The sequence below is a fragment of the Eleutherodactylus coqui genome, chromosome 4, assembly GCF_035609145.1.
Source record: "Eleutherodactylus coqui strain aEleCoq1 chromosome 4, aEleCoq1.hap1, whole genome shotgun sequence".
Taxonomy (NCBI): domain Eukaryota; kingdom Metazoa; phylum Chordata; class Amphibia; order Anura; family Eleutherodactylidae; genus Eleutherodactylus; species Eleutherodactylus coqui.
Genome location: NC_089840.1, coordinates 86,173,311 through 86,198,121, shown reverse-complemented (window position 1 = coordinate 86,198,121; position 24,811 = coordinate 86,173,311). Strand labels below are relative to the sequence as shown.

General features: G+C 42.9%; 1 protein-coding gene across 1 annotated transcript in view; it reads right to left on the bottom strand.

Annotated features, from left to right (window-relative positions):
- GDPD1 (glycerophosphodiester phosphodiesterase domain containing 1) overlaps positions 1-24,811 on the bottom strand; it is a 93,569-nt gene that overhangs the window by 32,511 nt on the left and 36,247 nt on the right. Inside the window, exon 3 of the mRNA XM_066599817.1 lies at positions 9,129-9,264. Coding sequence (XP_066455914.1) covers positions 9,129-9,264 — 136 coding nt within the window. The remainder of the gene's footprint in view (positions 1-9,128; positions 9,265-24,811) is intronic.

Below are 24,811 nucleotides of genomic sequence, written 5' to 3'. Positions count from 1 at the left end.
TTTTTTACAAATCTTTGGGTTGCTTTTCAGGGAAGGGAATATATTTTAAGCCCTTCTCTGAAAATCACTGCAGGGCTTGCCGGCAGTCCATTGCTTTCATTAGAGCCAGCTGGATCTTCACTATATGTTCTCAATGGGGTTGGTGCTGCTGCCGCCAACCCCATTGAGTCGCATCCAGGGGTTTCATATACAAAAAACACCAGCTGACGCACTTACCTGCGTTTTGAGAACCGGTGTCCTATCATTGTCGCTGCAAGCGTTTGTGTGCATGTAAAATTCGCACATGTGACCGCTCTTATTGAAAAGCATTGGTTCTATATAGATGTGGACAGCAAACGCAACTGACAGACACACGTACAAACGACCGTGTGACTGAGCCCTTATGTCTCTCTAACCATGGATAATTGTGAACTATGATATTTATTAGCTCAGTTTCTTACATCACTCTAATAGACACTAGGGTAGCACTGGGCAATCTTATTTTTTGGGGGGACCATGATTCCTTCATGATGTCCTTCCATGAACACCCTTCTTGTTCATTGCTTTTCTAATAGTGGACACATGAATAGAGGTTTCTGGAGGTTGCAGTTTTCTATATCTTTTTTATATTACCTTTGAGTTTTTTCTCATCTTTTTTAGAAAGACCCGTTGTACTTATGGACTGAATTCCAACCACTCCTAGGCAGAACAGCAACAGTCCTGAATTTACTCCATTCATATATAATTTGTCTAACAATGGATAACACGCCTTCTGAAAGTTGTTTGCATGGAGAGAAGGTTCACACCAACTAACCTTTCTTGAGAAGAACAATTTTGTCAATATCCAGGCTTTGTATGCCTTTACTTAATGGGCAAAGCACTTGTGACACCCACGTTAATAGAGGGTTTTGAAGTAGGTCTTTTGCTGCTACTTAGGTTCTTTCTGACCCCTTCTGGGATTAACCACTATTATTTTGGAGTGATCTTAACAAGAAGGCCACTCTTATGGAGAATAACAACAGTCTTGAATTTTCTCCACTTGTACACAATTTGTCTAGCTATGGATTAATGTAACCCAGTAAAAAATAAATGCTCTTTGTGCCTGAGGCAGGGTGGTATAGTATGGGCTCATAGTTGCCTATGGACATCATATTAGAGATCCATACAATACAGATAAAATGGATGTGTAATAGTCTTAAGTATAGCAATGTCTGGGAAACTACAAATAGTTCCAATCAGAGATAAGACTTAGGCCACATGTCCACGGGCAAAAGAAGAATTAAAATCCGTAGCGGGCCTGATTTTCCCCGTGGACATGAGGCCTTACTCTAATAGATTATGCTCAAGAAAGCTGCAACCAAGCATATATTTTGTCGGCTGCAGGAAAATATTGTATTAAATAGGAGCCATTCCATGTAACAGAACACTTAAGTCTTACAGAGTTACTTCCTCAGTTCTGGTCCTTTGAAGAAGGTCCCCAACTGAGAGCAGCACTCTATAAAGTCCTATGGTAGTAGGAGTTATGGACACGGGCCTCCTGAAGAGTAACCCCTTTAAATGATAAACGTCTGGCTCCCTACATCCCTCACTGGTTATCGTTAGGAACAACAGTATTTAAAATGCTTTGTGCAAAATAATAATAATAATCAGAATATATAATATGTTAGCAAAATGTCATTTATATTTGTGAAAAGGAGCTTCAAATAGTAAGTACAAATGAAAAAAATACTTCATAGCAATTACTTTTCAGCACAGTCAGCACCAATGTAACAATGCCTGACCTTTCTCCTATTTTCCAACATAAGTGTGTGTCTTTAGATAAATCAGCATGTGCTCATTCAGCCTCCAGAGCGAAGGAATGTTAATCACCTCAGCTCCCGCATTTCATGAATTACACAATTTGCACTGTAATTTTATATACATCAAAGCTATCCCTCATTTTCTATTAGCGCTGCTTGCTCAGCCTTTTGTAACTGCCATAGGTGTTAATGGAGAAGGCCATGCACCTGTCTACATCTCCAATTCAATATATGCAGAGTGTGGCGGTCCGGAATCAGCAAGCAGGGATTACTAGAAGTGGGACTCGTGCCTATCAGTAATTTATGGTATACACTGAGAATATACTATAAATGATTTTAATGGGAATACCTTGATGTGGTGGATCCAATAGAAAGCTGATGTGTATATTTATTACTGGAAAGGTCATATGAAAGTGGTATATATTCCAACATGAAGTGCTTTCCTATTTGGGTGAATCAACAGATATATGCACCATACAGCCAATTATCTTCTTTAATTTGTGTATTTAATATATATAATATACAATAGCATAAATAGTCCGAGATAACCTGAAATCACAGTGAATGCTCACAAGATATTCCAAAAGTGGAGATCCTTCTCGAGAGCACACAGAAGGTGTATTCCGCACGGATTGCTGATTGAGCATCATGGTTCATGTGTTAACAATGAGCTGTGAGTTTTTAACTGTAACAAGGGATTTGAATTATAGGCTTGAATGTCCCTCATACAGTCCGCTCACCAGCATTGCTCCTGCACAACAACTTTTCCCACTCAGTCCCACTACTTGTGACGCAGCTACAATCCCTCCCTAACTAAGCGCCACCCACAATCGGCCCGCACACTAGATTAGGGCTGCGGCGGTGAAATAGTGTGCATCAGTATATGGCAAGGGGGCCCATGGGCCCCTCTAGCTAAGGGGCCAGGTCGCAATTGCGACCCCTTGATACACCAGTGTCACTATGTAAGGGGCTACTCACAGGGGGTTAACACAGACACTATGGAGTGCCAGGAGGGAGACCAGCTCCTCTATAATGTCACCAGTTCAGAGTCAATCCCTGGGCATAGGGGGTAATGGATAGGGGTGAGAACGCCGCCCTTCACAGGTCCTAAAGTCACAAGAAGTGAGTTAGGAGAAGGGATTGTAGCTGCGACACAGGCAGTGAGACGGAGCAGGAAAAGTTGATGTACCGGAGAAGTGATAGTGAGCAGACTCTGTGAAGGACATCCAGGTCTGCAGAGCAAAGACCACTGCCAGAAAAATGGCGCAATGGGATACAGGGCAAAGGAACTGATACCTCCTGCAACAAAGAAAGAGAGACATTGGAGAGCTGCAAGGAACTTGTTGAGGATTACTTGGCGAGCGGCCACAAGCTGCAGCCTGACTGCTACACACTAAGCCCTGGAACTTGTGTGTAATTGGATGAAACAACCGGAGATCAGTTACTGAGAGAAACCATACAGCGATCATACTCTCCCAAACCAAAGACCATAAGTGAGGTGCTGTCGCCATCAGTAATAAGTGTGCAACTGACAAAGACTATAGTAGCACAATATAGGCCTATTATTGCACAGTTGAACGCTGCAGCAATTACCGAACATAAGGAACGTGGCTCATAGGTAGGGGGCTAAGTGAAATGCACTATTGAGACGTGAACCCATAAATCAAAGATGCTTGTCAGAAGGTGGTTTTCGCTATTTTGCTATGTCTGGAGTGATAAAACATTAATACAGATTGCTTTAGGGCATGTTCATACGGTGGACTCCAGATTTTTCAGTGTGGGTTCTGTTGTGACAAGAATCAGTGGCTAACCGGCATATTTACATTCATTTATCCCTGCGAATGGGCAAAATTTGTGCACAGAATTTCTGATACAGTTCCATGCGGGTCTGCGCCAAAAAGTGACATCACACTTCCTAATGGGATCTACACGGAATCATGTCAGGAATTCAGCAACCAATTTTTGCCTGTTTACAGGGATAAATTCGTGTGTAAATCCATAACAAAATAAGTGGCAAAATAAGCGTAGCCATGGTTTTTAGAGGCAGAATCCATACAGAAAAATCTGTGATGGATTCTGCCATGTGAACATAGATTTAAGATCTCAAAAGCCCAAAAATACAAAAGTTAAGCTGCACTTAGTACTTCTTGAGAAATAGATGACTGGTGTTCAACACAGATAGTAAGGTACAAACACCAGCATTTTGCATAATCAGTACTTAACATAAGCATAAATCAATAGCTACAAATCAGCTGTCTGGAGAACTTTGGCACTTAGTTGAACAAAGCTTATACACTGATTGTAAAAAATAAAGATCAAGCCCCTCAAAGGAATTTTCGAATGCAATGAGACTCCCTTTGTGCGATTGTAATGCTGATATAGGTAAGTGATTACAATATCAGAGCAAAAGAATTATTTATTACTATTGTGGACAACTAACCCCTTAAAGAGAGGGTCCAGTATCCTGTTAGGCCGCCTCTAGCTTGGATACAAGATGTGATATGGGCAAGCATGGAGGCTCTAGTACCCTGTTGTACCACCTTTGCTTGGATGCAAGATGTGATATTGGCAGGCATGGAGGCTCTAGCACACTGTTATTCTGCCTCTAGCTTGGATACAAAATGTGATACGGGTGGGCATGGAGGCTCTAGCACACTGTTGTTCTGCCTCTAGCTTGGATACAAGATGTGATACGGGTGGGCATGGAGGATTTAGTACCCAGTTGTACTGCCTCTAGCTTGAATGCAAGATGTAATACGGGCAAGCATGCAGGCTCTAGTACCCTGTTGTACCGCCTCTAGCTTGGATGCAAGATGTGATAAGGGCATGCATCAAGCCTCTAGTACCCTCTTGTACCGCCTCTTGCTTGAATACAAGATGCGATACGGGCGGGCATGGAGGCTCTAGTACCCTGTTAGGCAACCTATGGGTTAGATACAAGATGTGATATAAGCGGGCATGGAGTCATACAGTTGTCTTATGGTATCCTGCGGCATAGCGCTGCGGAATAAGTTGGCGCTATACAAATAAAGATTATTATTATTATTATTATATCGGTCCACATTTGCTGTAACTGAGCCTATAGATTGCGCAAGCTCGAAGGCTGTCGAAGTTGGCATCTTAGAGGGTTGAGGCACTCAACTCTACGTCTCCAGACATGAACATGGTTGTCATCAATACCCACACTAAACCTGGATTCATCACGGACAGCAACCCAGTTCCACTTCTTAGCAATCCAGTTTTGTCCCTCACAACACCACTGCAAACGAAGGTGATAGTGGGTGAATTTCATAGGCAGTTCACGTAATGGGTGCTCTAATACCGAATGTCCTTCAGCCAAGCGCCTGGAATTGGTTCCAACAGACACAGGGGCCTGTAACAATGGTGCTACCTGTCTCTGGATGGCGGTCAACAAAACAGTTGAAGCTGCTTGTGCTTGTCTGACGATCAGAGGATTCTCTCCACTGGTGGTCTGTCAAAGGCGTCCTGAGCCCGGTTGCCTTGTGTGTGTGCCCTCATGAATCCGCTGGTCTCAACAACTTATCTGGTCTGGTCAGAAGGGCCGAGACAGCAGACAATTCATCGAAGCAACTATCCAGCTTCTCACATTCGAATAATGCACCCCCTATCAAACAATGTTAACTGGCGAAATCTCTTTGATTGCGTCGTAGAGGCGTCTAGTGGTCAACAAGCTCTACACAAGCGAAAAAAGAGGTCACTACACACAAGGAGCCTCTAAGAGCCTTTTTATAGGCTGGAACTAGTTTTAGGGCCTCAGATGGCAAGAGTGTTCATCTAATCACACCACAACTCTAATCATTTGCGTATCTGCCTGAGATGTAACTGCTTGCCGCAAAACAACAACTCCTTCTAGGGGTTTCATTTCTGGACAAAAAGTGTATGCTCCAATTCAATTTTACTGCAATTTTTCTTTTTTAGTGACTCATTCCTGGTCTACAAGAGTAAAGGTCATTCTCCAAAGGGGTTATCTGCAATGCCCCATTAATGCAGGGATCCTATTATTATGCTTCAAGAATGTGTTCCAGATAAGAAATAAGTGCTGGCTGTGTATTCTTAAAACATGAATGCTCTATCTGACCTAGTGTTAACATTGCCTGTAAGGTGCTGCGGCACTGGGCCTAATCATCGGGCCCCTACATGGTAATGCTGAGAAAGTAATAGTCCTCTGTGATATTGTTAAAAATGAGTATTCATTGCTTTATAACATCTTATGAGACAACTATTCATAGTATGAACCCTGCACAATATAATGATATGATCCCATCCAATGATCTCACTAAATGAATGGTGCGGAAGGCCAACTTCTAAGGTAAAGCAAGTAAAGGTCTCACTGGCTGAAAAATGGCACATTTTCCTAAAAATATTTATTGCTACTCTATGAAAAATATTCTTCTAATCTCATAAAAGATTATACAATGATTGGTCAGAATGAGTATAAAGAGAGATATATCATAATAGTAGAACTGTTAAACAGTAGATACATTGCAGAACAATGTAATATCTATATAAATACATCTAAAGGCCCGTTTACATGGAACGTTTATCATTCAAATTCCCGCTTTATTGCAGGAATCTGAATAGTAATTGTTCGGTGTAAATGCTATGAGCAAGTGAACGATGAATGATAATTCGTTCTCTTATCGTTCGTCATTCAGTTTAGGCAGGCATAAAAAGCAAACGACGATCGGCCCATGTAAACAGGCAGTGATTCATCTACAGACAAGTGCCTGTTTACTGTAAATGGGAGGTGGGTAGGCAGGACCGATCTCTGACGGCTCCGCCTCCATTCACTGAGCCAATCACTGCTCCTGTGTGAAAGCATAGGAGAAATTATCGCTGGGACGACGGTCAGGTGCTTAATCATCCAGTGTAAATGGACCCTTATGCCCTATTTACACAAGACAACTGTTGGCTAAATGATCTGCAGGGGTGGGTGACGTCACCATTAATAGTTCGCACTCGTGCAGATTATTTAGACAGGCAGCTCATTGCCGAAAATCACTCCCTTCTCATTAAATTTGCACGCAGCAAGAAGTGAGCGAACCAGCAATGATTTTTATGCTGGTTGAAAGTGAGCAAGAAATGAAAAGTAATCGAATAGTGTACCAAGTCTTCGCATTTAGATGCAACGATTATCGCACATTTTCGTTTGTTTGAATAAATTTTGTGCAATAGTCATCCTGTGGCAAAATCTTGATTAAACAAATTCCAAACTTAAAGGACCACTCCAGTGATTTTTTTATTCATTCATTATGTAGCCATCCTCCAGTATATATAAGTGAGTTGGTGTTACCTTGGTTAGTTATTTATCTCTATCTGAGACTCCTGGCCTCATTTGCCTCAAATAGTCATGTGATCTCAATTCTGAAAAATTCAGATCTACTTGGGGGTTATGGGTTCATTTTCTAGTCCAATTCTCAGTCTATGTGATGCTATTGTATGGATTTACCACAGAAACCATCTAGAGAGAGAAATAGACACGCCTATCAGTTATAGATGATGATGAATCCTGTCAGACAGTTATAACAGAGGAGATAACAGCTCATCTTCCTGACTGTAGTTATGGTCTGTAGCTTATTTAGGTGACTATAAAAGATAATGATAATAAAACTGATCCCCAGTAGGCAAAAATGGTATAGCCTTAGCTAATGCTGTGCTGATCATGGCATTGATGTGGAACTGAAAGTGAAAAAATCTAAGCCTTATGATGGTGTCTGATAAGCATCAAACTGGAGGCTGCACTGCAGGGAAGTGGCTGAATTACACAAAGGAGACCTCCAGAGAATGACAGGCAATCAAGTGAGAAGGGTAGGGATGGAAAAATGTGTGTTCGCCAGAGTGGCTCTTTAAAGGGGTTTTCCAGTTATTTACTATTGGTGATTTATCCTCAGCATAAGTCATCAATAGTTGATCAGTGGGAATCTGTGGCTCCGGATACCTGGCAGTTCATCCCTGGTTGTCCGCATTGGTGGAAGTGTAAAAGAAAGGCTTCACTCCTATTGAAGTCAATGGGAGTGATGCCTCCTATTACACTTCCAGCTTAGATAGCAATAAGGAGCTGGAAGTGTAATGGAATGCATCATTCCCAATAATTTCAACGAGAGCAAAGCCTATCTATTACACTTCTGGCTTTGATCACCAATGTACTGGAAATGGGCTGGAGGATCAGCTGATTGGTGGAGATCAATCCCACCACAGACTTTGCCATAAGCTGAAATCCTCAGTTGGGTTCCCTTAAAAAGTAACTTTTATTGATATATAATAAAATATATTAGAGTAGCAATGAATTAAAAAGATCAGAGTAGTGTGAGTGAATGTAATACAATAGACAAAACCGGTCTAAGAGAAACACTATCCTGCCTTGCTGATTATGCACCAATATCAGGATCATGACTAACACTTGCTGCAAATGGTGCACGCTGCCATGCAGCAGGAAACTGCTATGTACTAAAGATATGGCAAGGAATTGGATCCGAGCACGAACTGCCAGCATGTGAGATAAATGCTGCTAGATAAACTAAGACCCGATTTACACTGACAGATGATCGCTCAAAAGTTGCTCAAACGGTAGTTTGAGTGACAGTTTTGAGCAATCATCTTTGCATAGTCTATAGTAGCTAATTAGCTACTTAAGAGCTATGCAGGCAGAGAGGGACACCACCGCTATCACTTGGCGAACAATACAGCTGTTCTGCATGAGCAAACAGCTGTATTGTTCTCTGCGATTACAGCTCGCATCCTGCTGTGAACTACCAGCAGGACATGAGCTGAAAGAATCTTATCAGCACTGCCGACTGCGATAACCGCCTGCACCGCTGATAAGAGTTCATCGCTCAATTCAAGAAAACTAGAATTGAAAGATGAACGACTCGTGCACAAAAACTGCACGATGTCCATGCATTTAGACGCAACGGTTATCGCTCAAAAGACAGCTAGTTTCGTCAGAACTCTGGCGTCATCAAGGGTGTAGGAGCTATAGTTGATTGTTGGAGATCCTGAGCGCCTGAGACTAGGACATCAATAGTAAATGCCTCTTTAAGCTTTAAATCCTGTGAAATTACGGTATGTCCTCGAACATATAATAGCAAAGAGGAGTGCTGAGCTGCTCAAGCAGAAAGAATGAGACAAAGAAGAGACCTCCACAACGGTTTGCCCTGGATATTCCATGTATTCGAAATAGCTAATACCTTAGGACTATTTTTAAACAGTCATGATGCAAAGGCAATAATCTCCAAGACTCCAACACCATCATGTGTTGCACCTCCACAACAGTGATAGCACCTCTCAAGGCAAAGAATATTTACAGCACTTCAATATATAAATACTTACACAGTAGTTCATCTCTGATATATTGACACTGACACCAGTTGACCGCTTTAAGTTACCATCATGAGACACCACAACCTCTTCATCTTTCGTAAGATGGCAATCAAGTTCCAGCATATCTGTTCCAAGGCCAATTGCACTGTAAGGTACAAGGGTAATGTAATGTTAGTCATCGTAATATTCTCTCACATTTTGTATGCTCATGATTCTAGGAGAATCAGGCTTGACCAGAGTCAACCTTGTTGTGCTCAGTCATCTCACTACCGGTAGTATATTGGAATTACACAAACTAACTGGCACAATGCTGTATACAACCCGGCTGGGGCTAGCTGCAGGGATGTATGCATATGTGTGACACATGTACTAAGATTCTATTTTCTTGTGCTTTCTTTGTGCATTATATATGTATTCTTTCTGTATCTGATGGTCTTATTGCCCACCCTAGACCCTAAAGTTAAACAAATATTTAAACTACTGTGATAAATTTATATTTTCTCACCAGGCCAACACAGAAACAAACTACTGTTCTAGTCTGAGAGCCCCAAGGGCACCTTGTATCTCAAACTGAGAAGAGGTCTCACATAGAGGGGAGGGTTAGAGATGTGCACATCCTGAGGTGATGTCATCACATACCTATGGAGAGAAACATATGATATGTGTATTCTTTATGTAAGATAACCACTTGGTGTTTCACTCCTGTCTTGCAAGAACCTCAAGAAGTTTGTAACCTGTTCTCGCTGTTTCTCATCTTGGAATAAAAGCTTTTTGCTTAAAAAGAATTTGCAAACAGAGGAGCAGAAGTATTACAGAATAAAGCCAACATAAGTGAGCGTGCGAGCTGAGTGAGTGTGCATGCTGTATTCTAAAATGTGCGCTTTAAGTTGGTGACTATAGACTTTGGATTCAGGGACTTTGGAAGAGTCACTTGTATTTAATTTCTGCCTTTATTTGCATATATTCCTTTTATTTAATCTATCTATACGATCCCTATGTAGAATGTGCTCCATGATTGATGATACCATCCAGTGTACTTCTTGTTTCATGTGTTCAGTCCTTGAACTGCTGTATGAGATGTGAGCGTGCTGTACATTTGGAAGCCCAGATCCTGGAGGTAAACAAGTGGCTTCAGAGTTAAGGCCCATTTAAACACAACGATATTCGCTCAAAAGATGTCGCTCAAGCGACTTTTGAGCGATCATCGTTGTGTCATTTACAGCGCAAGATGACCACTCAAGATGAGCGATCATCTAGCGCTGCCAGCAGAGGATGCAGAAGACAAGCGGAGTGTCCGCGTTTGTATTCTGCATCCAGTTGTTTCCCCGCTCCGAGCGCCAGCTGTTATACAGCCGATTGGTCGGAGCAGAGGATGCAGAAGACAAGCGGAGTGGCCCCGCTTGTCTTCTGCATACAGCTGTTTCTCGCTCCAAGCGTCAGCTGAACAGCCGAGTGGTCGGAGCTAAGGATGCAGAAGACAAGCGGAGTGGCCCCGCTTGTCTTCAGCATACAGCTGTTTCCCTGCTCCAAGCACCAGCTGAACAGCTGACCAGTTGGAGCTGAGGATGCAGAAGACAAGCGGGGTGTCCCCGCTTGTGCACGGAGCGCCCAGCTGTTATACAGCTGAGCGCTCCGTGCCAGGTATGGAAAACAGAGCTGGACCGCTCTGTTCTTCATACCCAGCCTGTTATCAGGGAGCGGGATACAGCTGAAACAATGGTATCAGTTGTATCCCGCTGCGAATCCCTGATAAGGCTCATCGTTGTCTTTCAGCACGCCTAAAGACGATGATGAGCGACGGGAGAATGAAAACTGCAGGATGTAAGGGCAGTTATACACAACGATTATCGCTCAAAATACGTCTTTTGAGCGAATTTTGAGCGATAATCGTTGTGTCTAAATGGGCCTTTAGTGTAGGAAGGAGGGGTTTCGGTTCCTTGAAAACTGGGCCAACTTTGTTGTTGGTTACAGGTTCTACAGTAAGGATGGACTGCATCTCAATGGGGAGGATACAGTGGTGGTGGGGAAAATGGCTACAAGTTTGAAGGAGTGTTTAAACTAGACACTAGGGGGTAAGGGACATCACTGAGAGGGAAAGACAGTAGAGACAGTGACCTGGGACAAAGTAAGAAAAATGGGGGTGGAGCAGTGGGAGGAGTTAAAACTGTTAGAACTGGCAGAACAGTTATTAATTATACACTTAAAATAAAAAAACTCAAAACCTTCTAAACTGTATGTTGACTAATGCTAGAAGCCTGACCAATAAGGTGACTAATGCTAGAAGTCTGACCAATAGAAGTCTGAACAGGAAGCAATAATGTTGGAGGAAAACTAGGACATAATGGGAGTAACTGAGACCTGATTAGATAAAAGCTGTGACTCAGCAGTTAATGTACAGGGTTACAGTCTGTTCAGAGGGGATCGTAAAAAACAGAAAGGGTGAGGAGTCTGTCTTTATGTAAAATCCTGTTTAAAACCCACACTACGAGAGGATAAATGTGAGAGATGAACATGTGGAGTCTTTATGGAGAGAAATACATGAAGGGAAAAATAATAATGAAATCCTTATAAGGGTTTTCTATAGGCCACCAAATACAACTAAACTACTGAAAATCTATTATAGAAGCAAATAGATAAAAGCACAAATCACAATGAGGTTATTATTATGGGGGACTTTAACTATCCGGATATAAATTGGGAAGCCGAAACCTGCCGATCTTAAAAAGGTAATAAGTTTCTGTTAATAACTAAAGATAATTACCTTACCCAACTAAAGGGATGGGCATTTTGGATTTAAAGGAGATGTCCCGAGGCAGCAAGTGGGTCTATACACTTCTGTATGGCCATAATAATGCACTTTGTAATGTACATTGTGCATTAATTATGAGCCATACAGAAGTTATAAAAAGTTTTATACTTACCTGCTCCGTTGCTGGCGTCCTCGTCTCCATGGTGCCGACTAATTTTCGCCCTCCGATGGCCAAATTAGCCGCGCTTGCGCAGTCCGGGTCTTCTCCTCTTCTCTATGGGGCTCCGTGTAGCTCCGTGTAGCTCCGCCCCGTCACGTGCCGATTCCAGCCAATCAGGAGGCTGGAATCGGCAATGGACCGCACAGAAGCCCTGCGGTCCATGAAGACAGAGGATCCCGGCGGCCATCTTCAGCAGGTGAGTATGAAGACGCCGGACCGCCGGGATTCAGGTAAGCGCTGTGCGGGTGGTTTTTTTAACCCCTGCATCGGGGTTGTCTCGCGCCGAACGGGGGGGGGGGGGTTTAAAAAAAAAAAAAACCCGTTTCGGCGCGGGACATCTCCTTTAATATTAATCAACAGACTTGGCAGAATAACAGAGATGCAAGTCGGAAATAGTGACCGCAATATAATAAATTTTCACTTCTCTTTCAAAAGGCAGTTTTAATCCGGGAGCTACGAAAACACGAAACTTTAGGAAGGCAAAGTTCGATCAGCTCAGAGATGACCTTAACTTTATTGTCTGGGACAAAGTCCTCATAAATAAGAGTACAGACAATAGATGAGAAATGTTTAAAAACATCCTAAATGCTTACTGTGAGTGGTTCATACGCTACAGGGGTAAAAGGCTTTGGAATAGGAGAAAAACTATGTGGCATAATAAAGAAGTAAAGGGGGCAATACACAACTAAAATAAAGTGTTTAAACTACTAAAACAAGAAGGCAGCGAAGAAGTACTAACAACCTATAACGAAAAAAAAAATGCAAAAACCAGATAAAAGCAGCGAAGGTGGAGACAGAGAGACTTATTGCCAAAAAGAGTTAACCCCTTAATGACATGGCCTATTTTGGCGTTGAGGACCAAGCGATTTTTTGGTATTTTTCCATCTCCATTTTTCAAAAGCCATAACTTTTTTATTTTTCCGTGGACGCGGCCGTGTAAGGGCTTGTTTTTTGCGTGGCGATCTGTAGTTTTTATCGGTGCCACTTTTGGGTATATAGACAATATCGTAAATTTTTTTTTTTTTTTTTTTAATGATAACAGGGAGAGAAAACGCATCAATTCTGCCATAGATTTTTTTTTTTTTTTTACAGCGTTAATCATGCAGCATAAATGACACACTAAAATTTTTCTGCGGGTCGGTACGGTAACAACGATACCAAAATTGTTATATTTTTTTTAGGTTTTTACACTTTTTTGCAATAAAACCCCCTTTTTTTGGAAATCTTTTTTTTTCTCTATAGCTGCATTCAAAGTCCTGTAACTTTTTTATTTTTCTATGTACGGAGCTCTATGAGGGCTTATTTTTTGCGAGACGAGCTGTAGTTTTTATTGGTACCATTTTGGGAAATGTACGGCTTTTTTGATCACTTTTATTGCATTTTTTGTGAGGCAAAATGCTAAATATTAGCATTTTGCCTCTGTTTTTTAGCGTTTTTTTTTACGCTTTTTGTCGTACAAAATAAAAAGCGTGTTCAACTTTTTGTACACGTCGTTACGGACGCGTCAATACCCAATATGTGGGGTTTTAGTTTTTTTTCCCTTTTTTTATGCTAATATTAGAAAAAGCATAAAAAAGGGGTTTTTTACATTTTTTTTTTTACATTTTTATTTTTTTTACACTTTTCTTTTCTTTTTTTTAATACTATTTGAGTCCCTCTGAGGGACTTACATCACTGTGCCTATGATCGCTGTCATAAGGCATGGCAGAGCTACTGCTCTGCCATGCCTTATCGCTTGTACAGCGATAATAGGCACAGGCAATACAGGACGCCAGTGTCTGGCGTCCTGTTGCCATGGTGACAGGCCGGGCTCTCGCGATAACATCGCGAGTTCCGGCCGGAGACACACAGGGATCGCGATCCCTCTGTGAACTCTTTCCCTGCCGCGATCTACTTAGATCGCGGCAGGGAAGGGGTTAACAGCGGCGGGCGCATCTCCGATGCCCCCCTGCTGTTGGAGCGGGACGCCGGCTGTGACTGACAGCCGGCTCCCGCTGCGGGATAGCGCGGGATCACATGTGATCCCGTGCTATCTCCAGGACGTACCAGGTACGTCATGTTGCGGGAAGTACCAGGCTGCCATGACGTACCAGGTACGTCCAGGAGCGGGAAGGGGTTAAACTACCCCTAAACTATTCTTCCATTATATAAATAGTAACATGATTAATATTTAAAGTATTGGCCGTTTAATAAATAATGTAGAAAAAATTGTACAGGATGATGATGTTATCGGACCACACCGGTACCGATCTGATGACCTCGTTGCCAGGTACTAAATTGGTAGATATGGAAGCCCATGATGAGAAGATTTGCTAGCAATTATCTATCAATAGTATGAAATCACTCCATGTTATGTCAAGACACTTCCAGTGAGAACTCAATGAATTCTACTTTATTATCAACATTAGCAACTCTCATACAGAAAAACGAGGACGTATTCACAAGTTACTTGGTTCAAAGATCAGTGTTACACACAGTAGGTGACAAAGCTTATTGATCATAAGGCTTATTGACATCTACCAAATAGTATCAAAGCTCTTAAGGCTCGTCTCAGACATAGAAATTACTTTAGTCAGGATCTTGCTGTTGCATTAGACACTATTTCTGCAATAGTTGTGTGTCTTCTCTGTTAACATAGCTTAGCCCTATTTAATTTGTCTGTTGACTTCTTATCTTAAAATCCTAGTTACCGGCACTACAAAGCATAGGTCTTAATCTTCTATTTAAGGGCCAATAGTCCAATACAAGGTAAGAAACATACACTTATTGCATTCTGAAACTTAACACTTTATATTCCATGACAATGAGGAGAAAGCAAATCTATTAAATAGGTTTTTCTCTAGTGTATTCACAGAGGAAAATGAAACGTCAGATTAGATGCAGAGTGGTAATGTAAACTCTCCACTAAATTTTACAAGTTTAACCCATGAAGAAGTGCAGACCTGCCTTAAAAAGATTAAAATAGACAAATCACCAGGTTCCCGTGGCATAGGTTTAAAGGAAATTAAGTAATGTGATAGACAGACTGCTGTTTCTTGTATTCAAGGACTCTTTAGTGACAGGGTCTGTACCACTGGATTGGCGCAAAGACAATGTGGTGCCAATATTTAAAAAGGGGTCAAAAAGTGCGGCCAGAAACTACAGGTCAGTCTTACTTCTATTGTGGGTAAAATGTTTGAAAGGTTTCTAAGAGATTTTATCCTGGAATACCTCAAGGAAAATAGCTGTATAACTCCATATCAGCATGGGTGAGATGAGGGTGCGCTCCTGTCAAATCAATCTGATCTACGAGGAGGTAGGTTCTAGACTGGACCGAGGAGAGTCACTGGATCTTGTGCATGTGGACTTTTCCAAATGTTTGATGCTGTGCCCCATAAAAGATTGGTATATAAAATGAGAATGCTTGGTCTGGGGGTATAATGTGTGAAAGTGACTGGCTCAAGGAAAGAAAACAGAGGGTGGTTATTAATGGTACATACTCTGGTTGGGTCACCGTTACTAGTGTGGTATCACCGGGGTCAGTACTGGGCCCTATTCTTTTTAATATATTTATTAATGACCTGTAGAAGGATTGACCAGTAAAATATCAATATTTGCAGATAAAACAAAACTGTGTAAAGTAATTAACACAAGACAGGACAGTATACGGTTGCAATTAGATCTGAATAAGTTGGGGGCTTGGCCAGAAAAGTGGCAAATTATGTTTAACACTGACAAATGTAAGGACAGGGAAATACATGTTGCCATTACACACTAAATGGGAAACCTTTGGGCAAAACTGATAAGTAAAATGCCCAAGTCATTTTCCATAACAGTAAACTTAACTAGTGCAACCAGTGTCAGGCAGCTGCTCCCAAGGCAGATAGGATCATGGGGGGCATCAAAAGAAGTCTGAGGGCACATGACCAGAATATTGTTCTTCCTCTTTTGCAAGTCACTGGTCAGACGACACATGCAATATTGTGTACAGTTTTGGGGAGCGGTACTCAAGAAGGACATATCAGAGTTTGAGGGGGTTCAAAGGCAGCAACTATAGTAATAAATGGAATGATCAAACTAATATACCCAGAGAGGTTATCAAAATTGGGGTTATTTAGTTTAGGAAAAAGACGGCTGAGGATGACCTAAAAACTATGTATAAATATATTAGAGGACAATACAGAGATCTCTCCCATCATCTATTATACCCAGGACTGTGACTGTAACAAGGGCGCCCTCTCTTACTGTAAGAGCAGTGAGACTATGGAACTCTCTGCCTGAGGACAGGATGATGGTGAATTCGATAAAAGAGTTTGAGGGGCCTGGACAATACAATATTACATGTTAAAGTCCCTAATTATTTCAGAAATATCCGTGATCCTGGGATTATTCCGATCACCAGATTTGGCGAGCTTTTTGCCTTCCTCTGGATCAGCATTTGGGGAGAAATAGGCTGAACTGGATGTCTATGATACTATGTTACTTGTTCTCGGGATCGGTGATTTCAAACAATAATTGTTACAAAGAATGAATATTAATCTATAGAAATGTATACTATCTATTTAATAGGATCTCTAATATTTATTGCCACTGCTAATAATAACTGGGACCTTAAGAGGCCACAAGTAATGTTTTATGCAGCTACGTATATAGTTACTTACACCAATATTGTATAACGTATTATCATGGTGTATCAAAGACATTGTGCAGTCTAAGACCAGACAGTCAGTAACAATTAAGACCCTGGGGTTGTCCCACTTCTAGCTGTTTTGCTGCAGGAAGCAGACAGCTCTGTACATTGTGCAGTGGAGCAGGTTGGTACTGCAGTCCCTTTCACTTCAGTAAAACTTAGCCTGCAGTACCAACCCAGATCTCTGCACAACCTATGGAGCTGTCTGCTTCCTGAGGCAAAACAGCTAGAAGTGGAACAACCACTTTAAAGTAGAGGTGTTTTGTAACTGTGACTTCCTTCCTGATCATTATATACACAACGATCAAGTTATTTAGCCATGACCCTTTGATGGTTCCATTCTATATCGATCAGAAATGTTGTAGAACAATATTGAAATTGGTTTGCCTTTCATAAACATTGCATAGGTGAAATTAGCCATTTTTTTTCATGGTTAAGTATGAATTATGAAGTGTCAAAAATTGATTTGAAGGAATACTGCCATCCAATAGGTGGCGCTACAGAGGTATTGCTCCATCTCCCTAAATTGCATTTTTTTTCAAACTCACATTATACCACTTTTAAGTATCCATTCATTAACTTACTGCATACAAGTGTCAATGCTGCTTCCAGGACTAGTGATTAACATGGTTGTGAAAATGATTATTGGGTTGCTACTGGTATGTCAGAGCTATTGCAGCCTATTAGGACCCTGATCAGCTCTGGCTGGAGAAAATCACACAATTAAAGTTATTAAAGTAAAAAAAAATTCCCACCCATTGACCCAATTAGTAACCGTTATCCCTACCATACTAACCCGAACCAGTTTCATATATCAAAATTACAGTGAGATAAAGCAAAATCCATTTTAGGACTCTTGTAGACTGGGAAGAACGATATCAGGACGTGACTGATGCCCCAATATCCCTCTCGCAATCCTTCTGAAGCCCTGGATGCGAGGTGTTTCTGCTAGGAAACAGCCTCCCATCCCAGCAGGGCTGAAGGAATCTCCTGCTGTGGCTGTCACAGCCATGGCAGGAGGTATTGATCTTCTCCTATTGATCTCAATGGGGCCGGCGGCAGCAGCGCCAGCCCCATTGAAGTCAATGGGAGATAATTGTGATTCTCTGCCACTGCTGTGACAGCCACAGCAGGAGATTCCTTCATTGAATGCCACTGCTGTGACAGCCACAGCAGGAGATTCCTTCATTGAATGCCAGCTGAGCGCTGCCCTTGATTGGTCACAGTGCTCAGCCAATCAGAGGCAGCGCTTTCAGGAGGTGGGGATTTTTCAATCCCCGGCCAGAAGAGAAGCTGAAAAAGAGTGTTGGGGACCTGCTAGAAGATGCGCCAGAGATGGCAGCGTTTCTAAGGTGATGTATTTTTTTTAAACAGTTATGGATTATTTTCGGGGTAGGGCTTATATTTCATGCCACCTCCCCCCCCCCCCCCCCCCGTCTGAAAATCCTGGCGGCGGAGCATCCCCTGCCACTGCTGTCACAGCAGTGGCAGAGGGTCGTGATCATCTCCCATTGATGATCCCATTGATTGGAAACAATGGGCAAGATCGCAAAAAGAATGGATATGCTGCAATTTGGTTTTAACTAGAGATGAGCGAGCGTACTCGAGTGAGTATCGTCCTTACCGAGTACCTGCCTGCTCGCCCGCAAAGATTCGGGTGCCGGCGGGGAGCGGGGGGGAATGGAAGGGAGATCTCTCTCTCTCCCCGCGCTCCCTCCTGCTCACTCCCGCAACACAGCGCTCACCCACTCCGGCAGCCGAATCTTTGCGGGCAAGCAGTCAGGTACTCGGTAAGGACGATACTCGCTCGAGTACACTCGCTCATCTCTAGTTTTAATGCTGCATCACAAGCCCTAAAACATCGCACATGTGAATGGAGCCATTTCGAGTTTCTCGTTCAACGAGACAGGGAAACACATCGCACGGCGATGGGAAACACTTGCCGATCCCGAAAGCTGCTCCAGACGATCGCTACTTTACCTGAAGTGATGGGAGGCATTTTTAAAAGTAAACGCCTAACATCTGCGGGCAAATTGCGCGTTGGTGAGCACAATATCGCGCTTGCTCGTGTGTAGGTAGCCTTAGGCTCTATTGCTTTATAAGATTCAAAAGAATAGAAGGAAATTGTGTGAGAAAAAAACATTTTTAAAACAGTTTTGCCGTAAAAACGTAAGATATATTTATGAACATGGTAGAAAATAAAGCAAGGTTATAAAGGCGACATTTATACGGTTATATAGCCATTAAACCAGAACACACTGAAACTCACTTAACTTTGTCAGGCCATGAAAGTAGCAACTATTTATACTAGAAAAATACAAAGAGCTATTAAAAACCATTAACTGGTATGGAAAGCGGTAAAAACATTTGTGGAATAAACTGTACATTAGTCTTTTTTACAATAGTTGTGTCAGATCTATGGATTTCAGCAATAAACTCTATAAATAGGATAAAAAAAAGAGAAAATATTAATTCCAATCTGAAACTCTACTATAATACATAGGAAATCATAAAGATGTATTACATTTTAATCTACAGTATCTGATTTTGTTCATATCGGGATATCATAGCATTCTGGAAGTCCAAACTTCAATAAACGCTTTTTAACCCTTTGCAATCCAATTTTGGATTCAGGGTTTTCCTAGGGGGCTTTCTTTTTCTGCCATTATACAATGGCGCCATCTGCTGGGTAGAGCCAGTACTGTGGTATGGGACATACTGGAGAGGCCCCCGATAACAGAGCGGCTAGTAATATACAGTAAGAATACCCTGCTGGACGTCTTCTGACATGAGAGCTGTACAGCCTTCAATCAGAATGTCTTCAGACGTCAGAGAGTGGATTGGAAAGGGTTACGTTATATTGCTGAGGGATAAAGCACTTTTGGCCAGGGACAAAAGGATCATAGTAAGCGTTGTTGACCTATTCTGTGTTGATCGGTACTGATCAGCTGTTCACTGGAGCTGTGTCAATGTCCGGAGCTGGTGTGTGCTGGAAATATACGGCTCTGTATACTTTGTAATGGCCTAGAATGGTGCTGCGGGCACAGTTCCTATTCAACTGAACTGAAGCTGTACCTGCAGTATCATTCTAGGTCACTGAAGAATGCACGGAGCTGTGTGCTGCATCGGCAATCAGCTGGTCATCAGGGGTCCCAGGTAGAGAACTCCTGTTGATCAACTATTGATGACCTATCCTGTGGATAGGCATCATCAACTTAAAGCTGGAAAACCCCTTTAACAATTATGAAGTAAATATGGCTGAGCTATAGAACCAGACACAACTGCATATAGAGAGAGATAAGCTGCTGTGCCTGGGTAAACCCTGATATGGTCACAAGTGCTGCAGCCCCTTTAGATGTATGCCTGCTGAGCTTACAGTGGCTGTCCACTGTTCTTTCTCATCAGCTAATTGGCAGGGGGTTCCCAGGTGGCAGACCCTCACCTATTTGCTATTGGAAGACTATGTTGAGGACCAACTTAGGCCGCTTTCACATCTGCTTTCAAAATGTGCTGCATGCACTGCTTTTTCTTCTATCCGAAAGCCAGGCGGAAACCATACCAACCCCATTATAGTCAGTGGGGTCCATTCGGCGATGTTCGGTTCTGTCCTGAGACAGAGAATTCGGCCGTGGAGATTTCCCCTTCCTGCTCCCCAAACGCAGCAGGAAAGCGGAACCCACAACGCAGATGTGAAACCCCCTTTAGGCCGGCTGCACATGAACAGATTTGCATTGTGGAATCTGCGGTGGGCGTCCAAACCGCAGATCTGTAGAAAATACCGTTCATAGCATGCTATGGGAAAGCGCTTCTTCCTGCACACGCGTGGAAACTAATTGCGTTTTTCGCAAGTGGAGAAAAAACTGCAGTATGCTCTATTTTTGCGCAGTGTTCCATTGAAGTAAATGGAACCCGTTCGACCCATGGCCCTTACGCAATTGACATTGCGGAAAGGTCGTGGGTACCCATGGCATCGCCTAGCGACGGCACAGGTAAAGCAGAAATTTAAAAAGAAAAACTATACTGCGCATGTTCAACGTCAAGCCGTCTGGACTATCCCCAATACAGAGAAATACAGGTACGTGCGGACGCTGTCACAGCAGCAGGGGATTCCTTCATCCCGGAGGGGAGCCCACTCATCACTGAACACTGTGACAGCAGCGGCAGGGTGTTCAGTGATCAGGTGACTCTCCGCAGGGATGAATGGATGCCGGCCTCATTGTAAACAATGGGTGAGATCGTGAAAATAATGGACATGCTGCGATTTTGTTTTCACACTACATCGCAAGTGTTAAAACATCGCACATGTGAAGTGAGCTATTGGAAGCCATTGTTTTCATAATTTTGCGATTTCTCGCAGCCTTGCAGCGCTGGGAAATCACACGATTTTATTACCAGTATGCTGGAGCCCTTAGGCTGCCTGTCCACAGGCAGGTTTTCATTGCGTTCCCCGCAGCAGAGAATCGTGGCCGCTGGGAACGCAGTGAAAGCTCTCCGTAGCATTGCTATGGAGAGCGCCTCCCCCTGTCCACGAGCGGAGAATCATTGCGATTCTCCGCTCGCGGCCAGCAAATAGCAGCATGCTGCGATTTGCTGTGATTCTCTGCGGTCAGCCTATCTGTCAGATAGGCTGACCGGCGGAGATCCGCTGCGGGATACCGCAACGCTTGTGGACAGGCAGCCTTAAAGGGGTTGTCCCGCGCCGAAACGGGTTTTTTTTTTTTCAACAGCCCCCCCCGTTCGGCGCGAGACAAACCCGATGCAGGGACTTACCTGAATCCCCGCGGTCCGGCGTCTTCATACTTACCTTGTGAAGATGGCCGCTGGGATCTTCTCCCTCGGTGGACCGCAGGGCTTCTGTGTGGTCCATTGCCGATTCCAGCCTCCTGATTGGCTGGAATCGGCACGTGACGGGGCAGAGCTACACGGAGCCGCTCTCCGGCACGAGCGGCCCCATTCAGAAAAGAAGAAGACCCGGACTGCGCAAGCGCGTCTAATCTGGCGATTAGACGCTGAAAATTAGACGGCACCATGGAGACGAGGACGCTAGCAACGGAACAGGTAAGTGAATAACTTTTGATAACTTCTGTATGGCTCATAATTAATGCACAATGTACATTACAAAGTGCATTATTATGGCCATACAGAAGTGTATAGACCCACTTGCTTTCGCGGGACAACCCCTTTAAGCAGTTGCTGTTTTGTACATGATTAAAAGTTTGTAAATACAATCCAAAAAAGTAATAAACTAAAAGTAATTGTAAATACTACTGCTACATCCATGACCTGATATTTATTTACTGTATATATTCATTTCGGAGTTCATCTTTGTGTCTAGGGCCTGGGCACACTGTTAACCTCTGACAGATGCCTTCAATGTGAGCCACTATATTGTTATACGGTAGTATATGCCACCCATAGACATCCATGTTGAAAAAATATATACCGCATAATATACTTTTTTCAGGATGCCTTTGTATGGCATTCTGCGCTATTTCATACAGCAGAGAAAAAGCTATACCAGCCCGAAGGAGGCCAAAAGGACACTATTGTGGCCTCTGTGGGCTAAATTGGATCCCTATGGGTAGAGTTGATGCATACTTTCCCAGAGCATAGGGCAAACAAGACACATCAGACACACCGGAGTAAATGTAGCCTAAGCCTGCAACATGTGACTAATAGCAACTGGTAGCGGCGGAGGCCTTTAGTCCCTAGTGGAAGTTTTGTACATACACTTTCTACAGCATACAGTAATATCCTGCTTTATTTGCAGTAGATTAGACAGAGGAAGAGATTTTCTGTGCAAATCTGTTCAGGAAAAAAAAAATTCCATGTTCTTCGGCACCTAGGGACTCTTTTTCTTACAAAATATCTGTAATGCGATCTGTCCTAAGGCTTTCTCTGCTTCTGCTCTTTTATTAACATAAACTTGATGTCGGATAGACATGCAATCAGTGAAGCTGGGAATCAGAAAGCCCCCAGCACTTTACGCATCTCTTGCCCTGATTGGCGGCTTTAGGACACCATTAGGCTCTTATATCAAGCCTCTCTGCTAATTAGAACGACAAGGAGGGGGGCGGGGGCAACGCCGAATCGGGAAGATATTATTTTTAACCCAAAAAGTGCTTCTTGCATGCTATGTGCAGGGAAATAGTATCATCCCTGGAGTTTAATTCTGACATTTCCCCTCTAGTATGTGTCAAAACTGTATAATAACTATCATTTTGCAAGTTTGTCAACAGGGGTTCTGGGATTGTTTCCTCTAACCCCAAGGGTAGAAAATGTATTCTCACGATGTTCTTACAAGGCACAAAATTCCAATACTCAGCTAAAGTAACAAGTAAATGGATGGATTACCCAAAGATTTCCCCCGGGCATCATGTTATAATATATATATATATAGGTATTGACCTAATATTGCAGCATACCTGCTGCTCCATTAGTGCAGGAAAAGCGCTGACTTTGCAAAACCTACTAGATTAGAGGAGGTTGGAGAGAGGGATTAGAAATTCAGCAGTACAGAGTCATTAGGAATTTAGCGGTTTGAATTGCAAAATCAACTGGGCTTTCAAGGGGGACAATCACTATAAGGCCCCCCTCACACAGGTGCTTTTTACCATGATTAGCGTGACACTTCCAGCACCATGCTAATTGCGGTACAACGCTCCCATTGGGACCGCTCAAACAGCAGATCGAACGGGGCGCTTTTCAGCGCCATGATTTTCGAGCGGTGCATGTTCTATTTTGGGGCAACGCTCCTCATCATGATAAATGCTGGTGTCGGCCACAGCATCACTGTGGCTGAGAATGAAAGTAAAACGTGGCAAAGCGCCACGATTTAAAACGGCGCTTTGCTGCGTTCAAAAAGCGGTGTGTGAGGGAGGCCTAAAGACTCTCGTAGTTGTATTCTGCTATTTATTAAAAATACTGTATGTGTTTGTAAAAGCCTAGTGACAATCAATCTTCGCTACATTACAGCTCCCATGGGCGTTTCTAGAGTTGTGAAAGACAGGTGTACCCAGTTATGCAACAATACAGGAGCAGGGAATGTACTACTGCATTAGTAGGGCTGCTTTAGAGAAAACACATTTTCCCATCATTGCCCCTCTCTCCCGATAGCCTGTCAAACTCTGGACGTCTCCTATGTATATTGCAGTCACTTCCATGCAGTGCATTATCCTGTCTGATGCTTATCAGGTACCATCTTGATGCTATTTTCACAGCAATCCAACGATGCATCAGCACAGCATTACATGATCAGCTATCGCCTGTAGCATCTCCGCAATACTGCCATTATAGATTCATAGACTAGACTCATAGACTGGTAGAGTTGGAAGGGACCAAACCCCTGGTCCAAATCCTGTGCAGGATCACTAAACCATCCCAGACAGATATTTGTCCAGCCTTTGTTTGAACACTTCCATTGAAGGAGAACTCACAACCTCCCGTGGTAACCTGTTCCACTCATTGATCACCCTCACTGTCAGAAAGTTTTTCCTAATTACCATTTTTATTCTATATTCACCTGAATATTGAAATTTCAGTATATCTGCATGGATATACTCCCTGTTGGGTGCACAGCCAGACGATGAATACCATCAATAGTAGTAGAAACAAAACTGGCACTTCTGTGGATTCCAGCATAAAAACAAACCCCCACGATCTTGAGAACGGGAGTCCCATGTCCCCTGTCCTCCTCAATGCGGGGTTAAGGCACCCGCAGCGAGGAAACTGAATGAATCGCTGGTCATGCAAGCGTGCAAATACTCCATTTACTTTCAATGGGCCTGCTGAGATACCCGAGTGGCAACTACTTGGGTATATCCCACAGCTCCATTGAAATGAATGGAGCGTCGAACAAATATGCTTGGCCAGCGCTCCATTCATTCTAACATCACTGTGGGATTGGAGATAATCTTGGTACAACCCCTTAAAATACCTACAGGTATATACTTTTGTTTATAAGTGCCTTCCATCATGAAATAGCACTTTTAAACTTTTCACAGACCTCCGCTTAACCTCTTCTTTACTTTAAATGTTGCTGACTTCGGCAAACC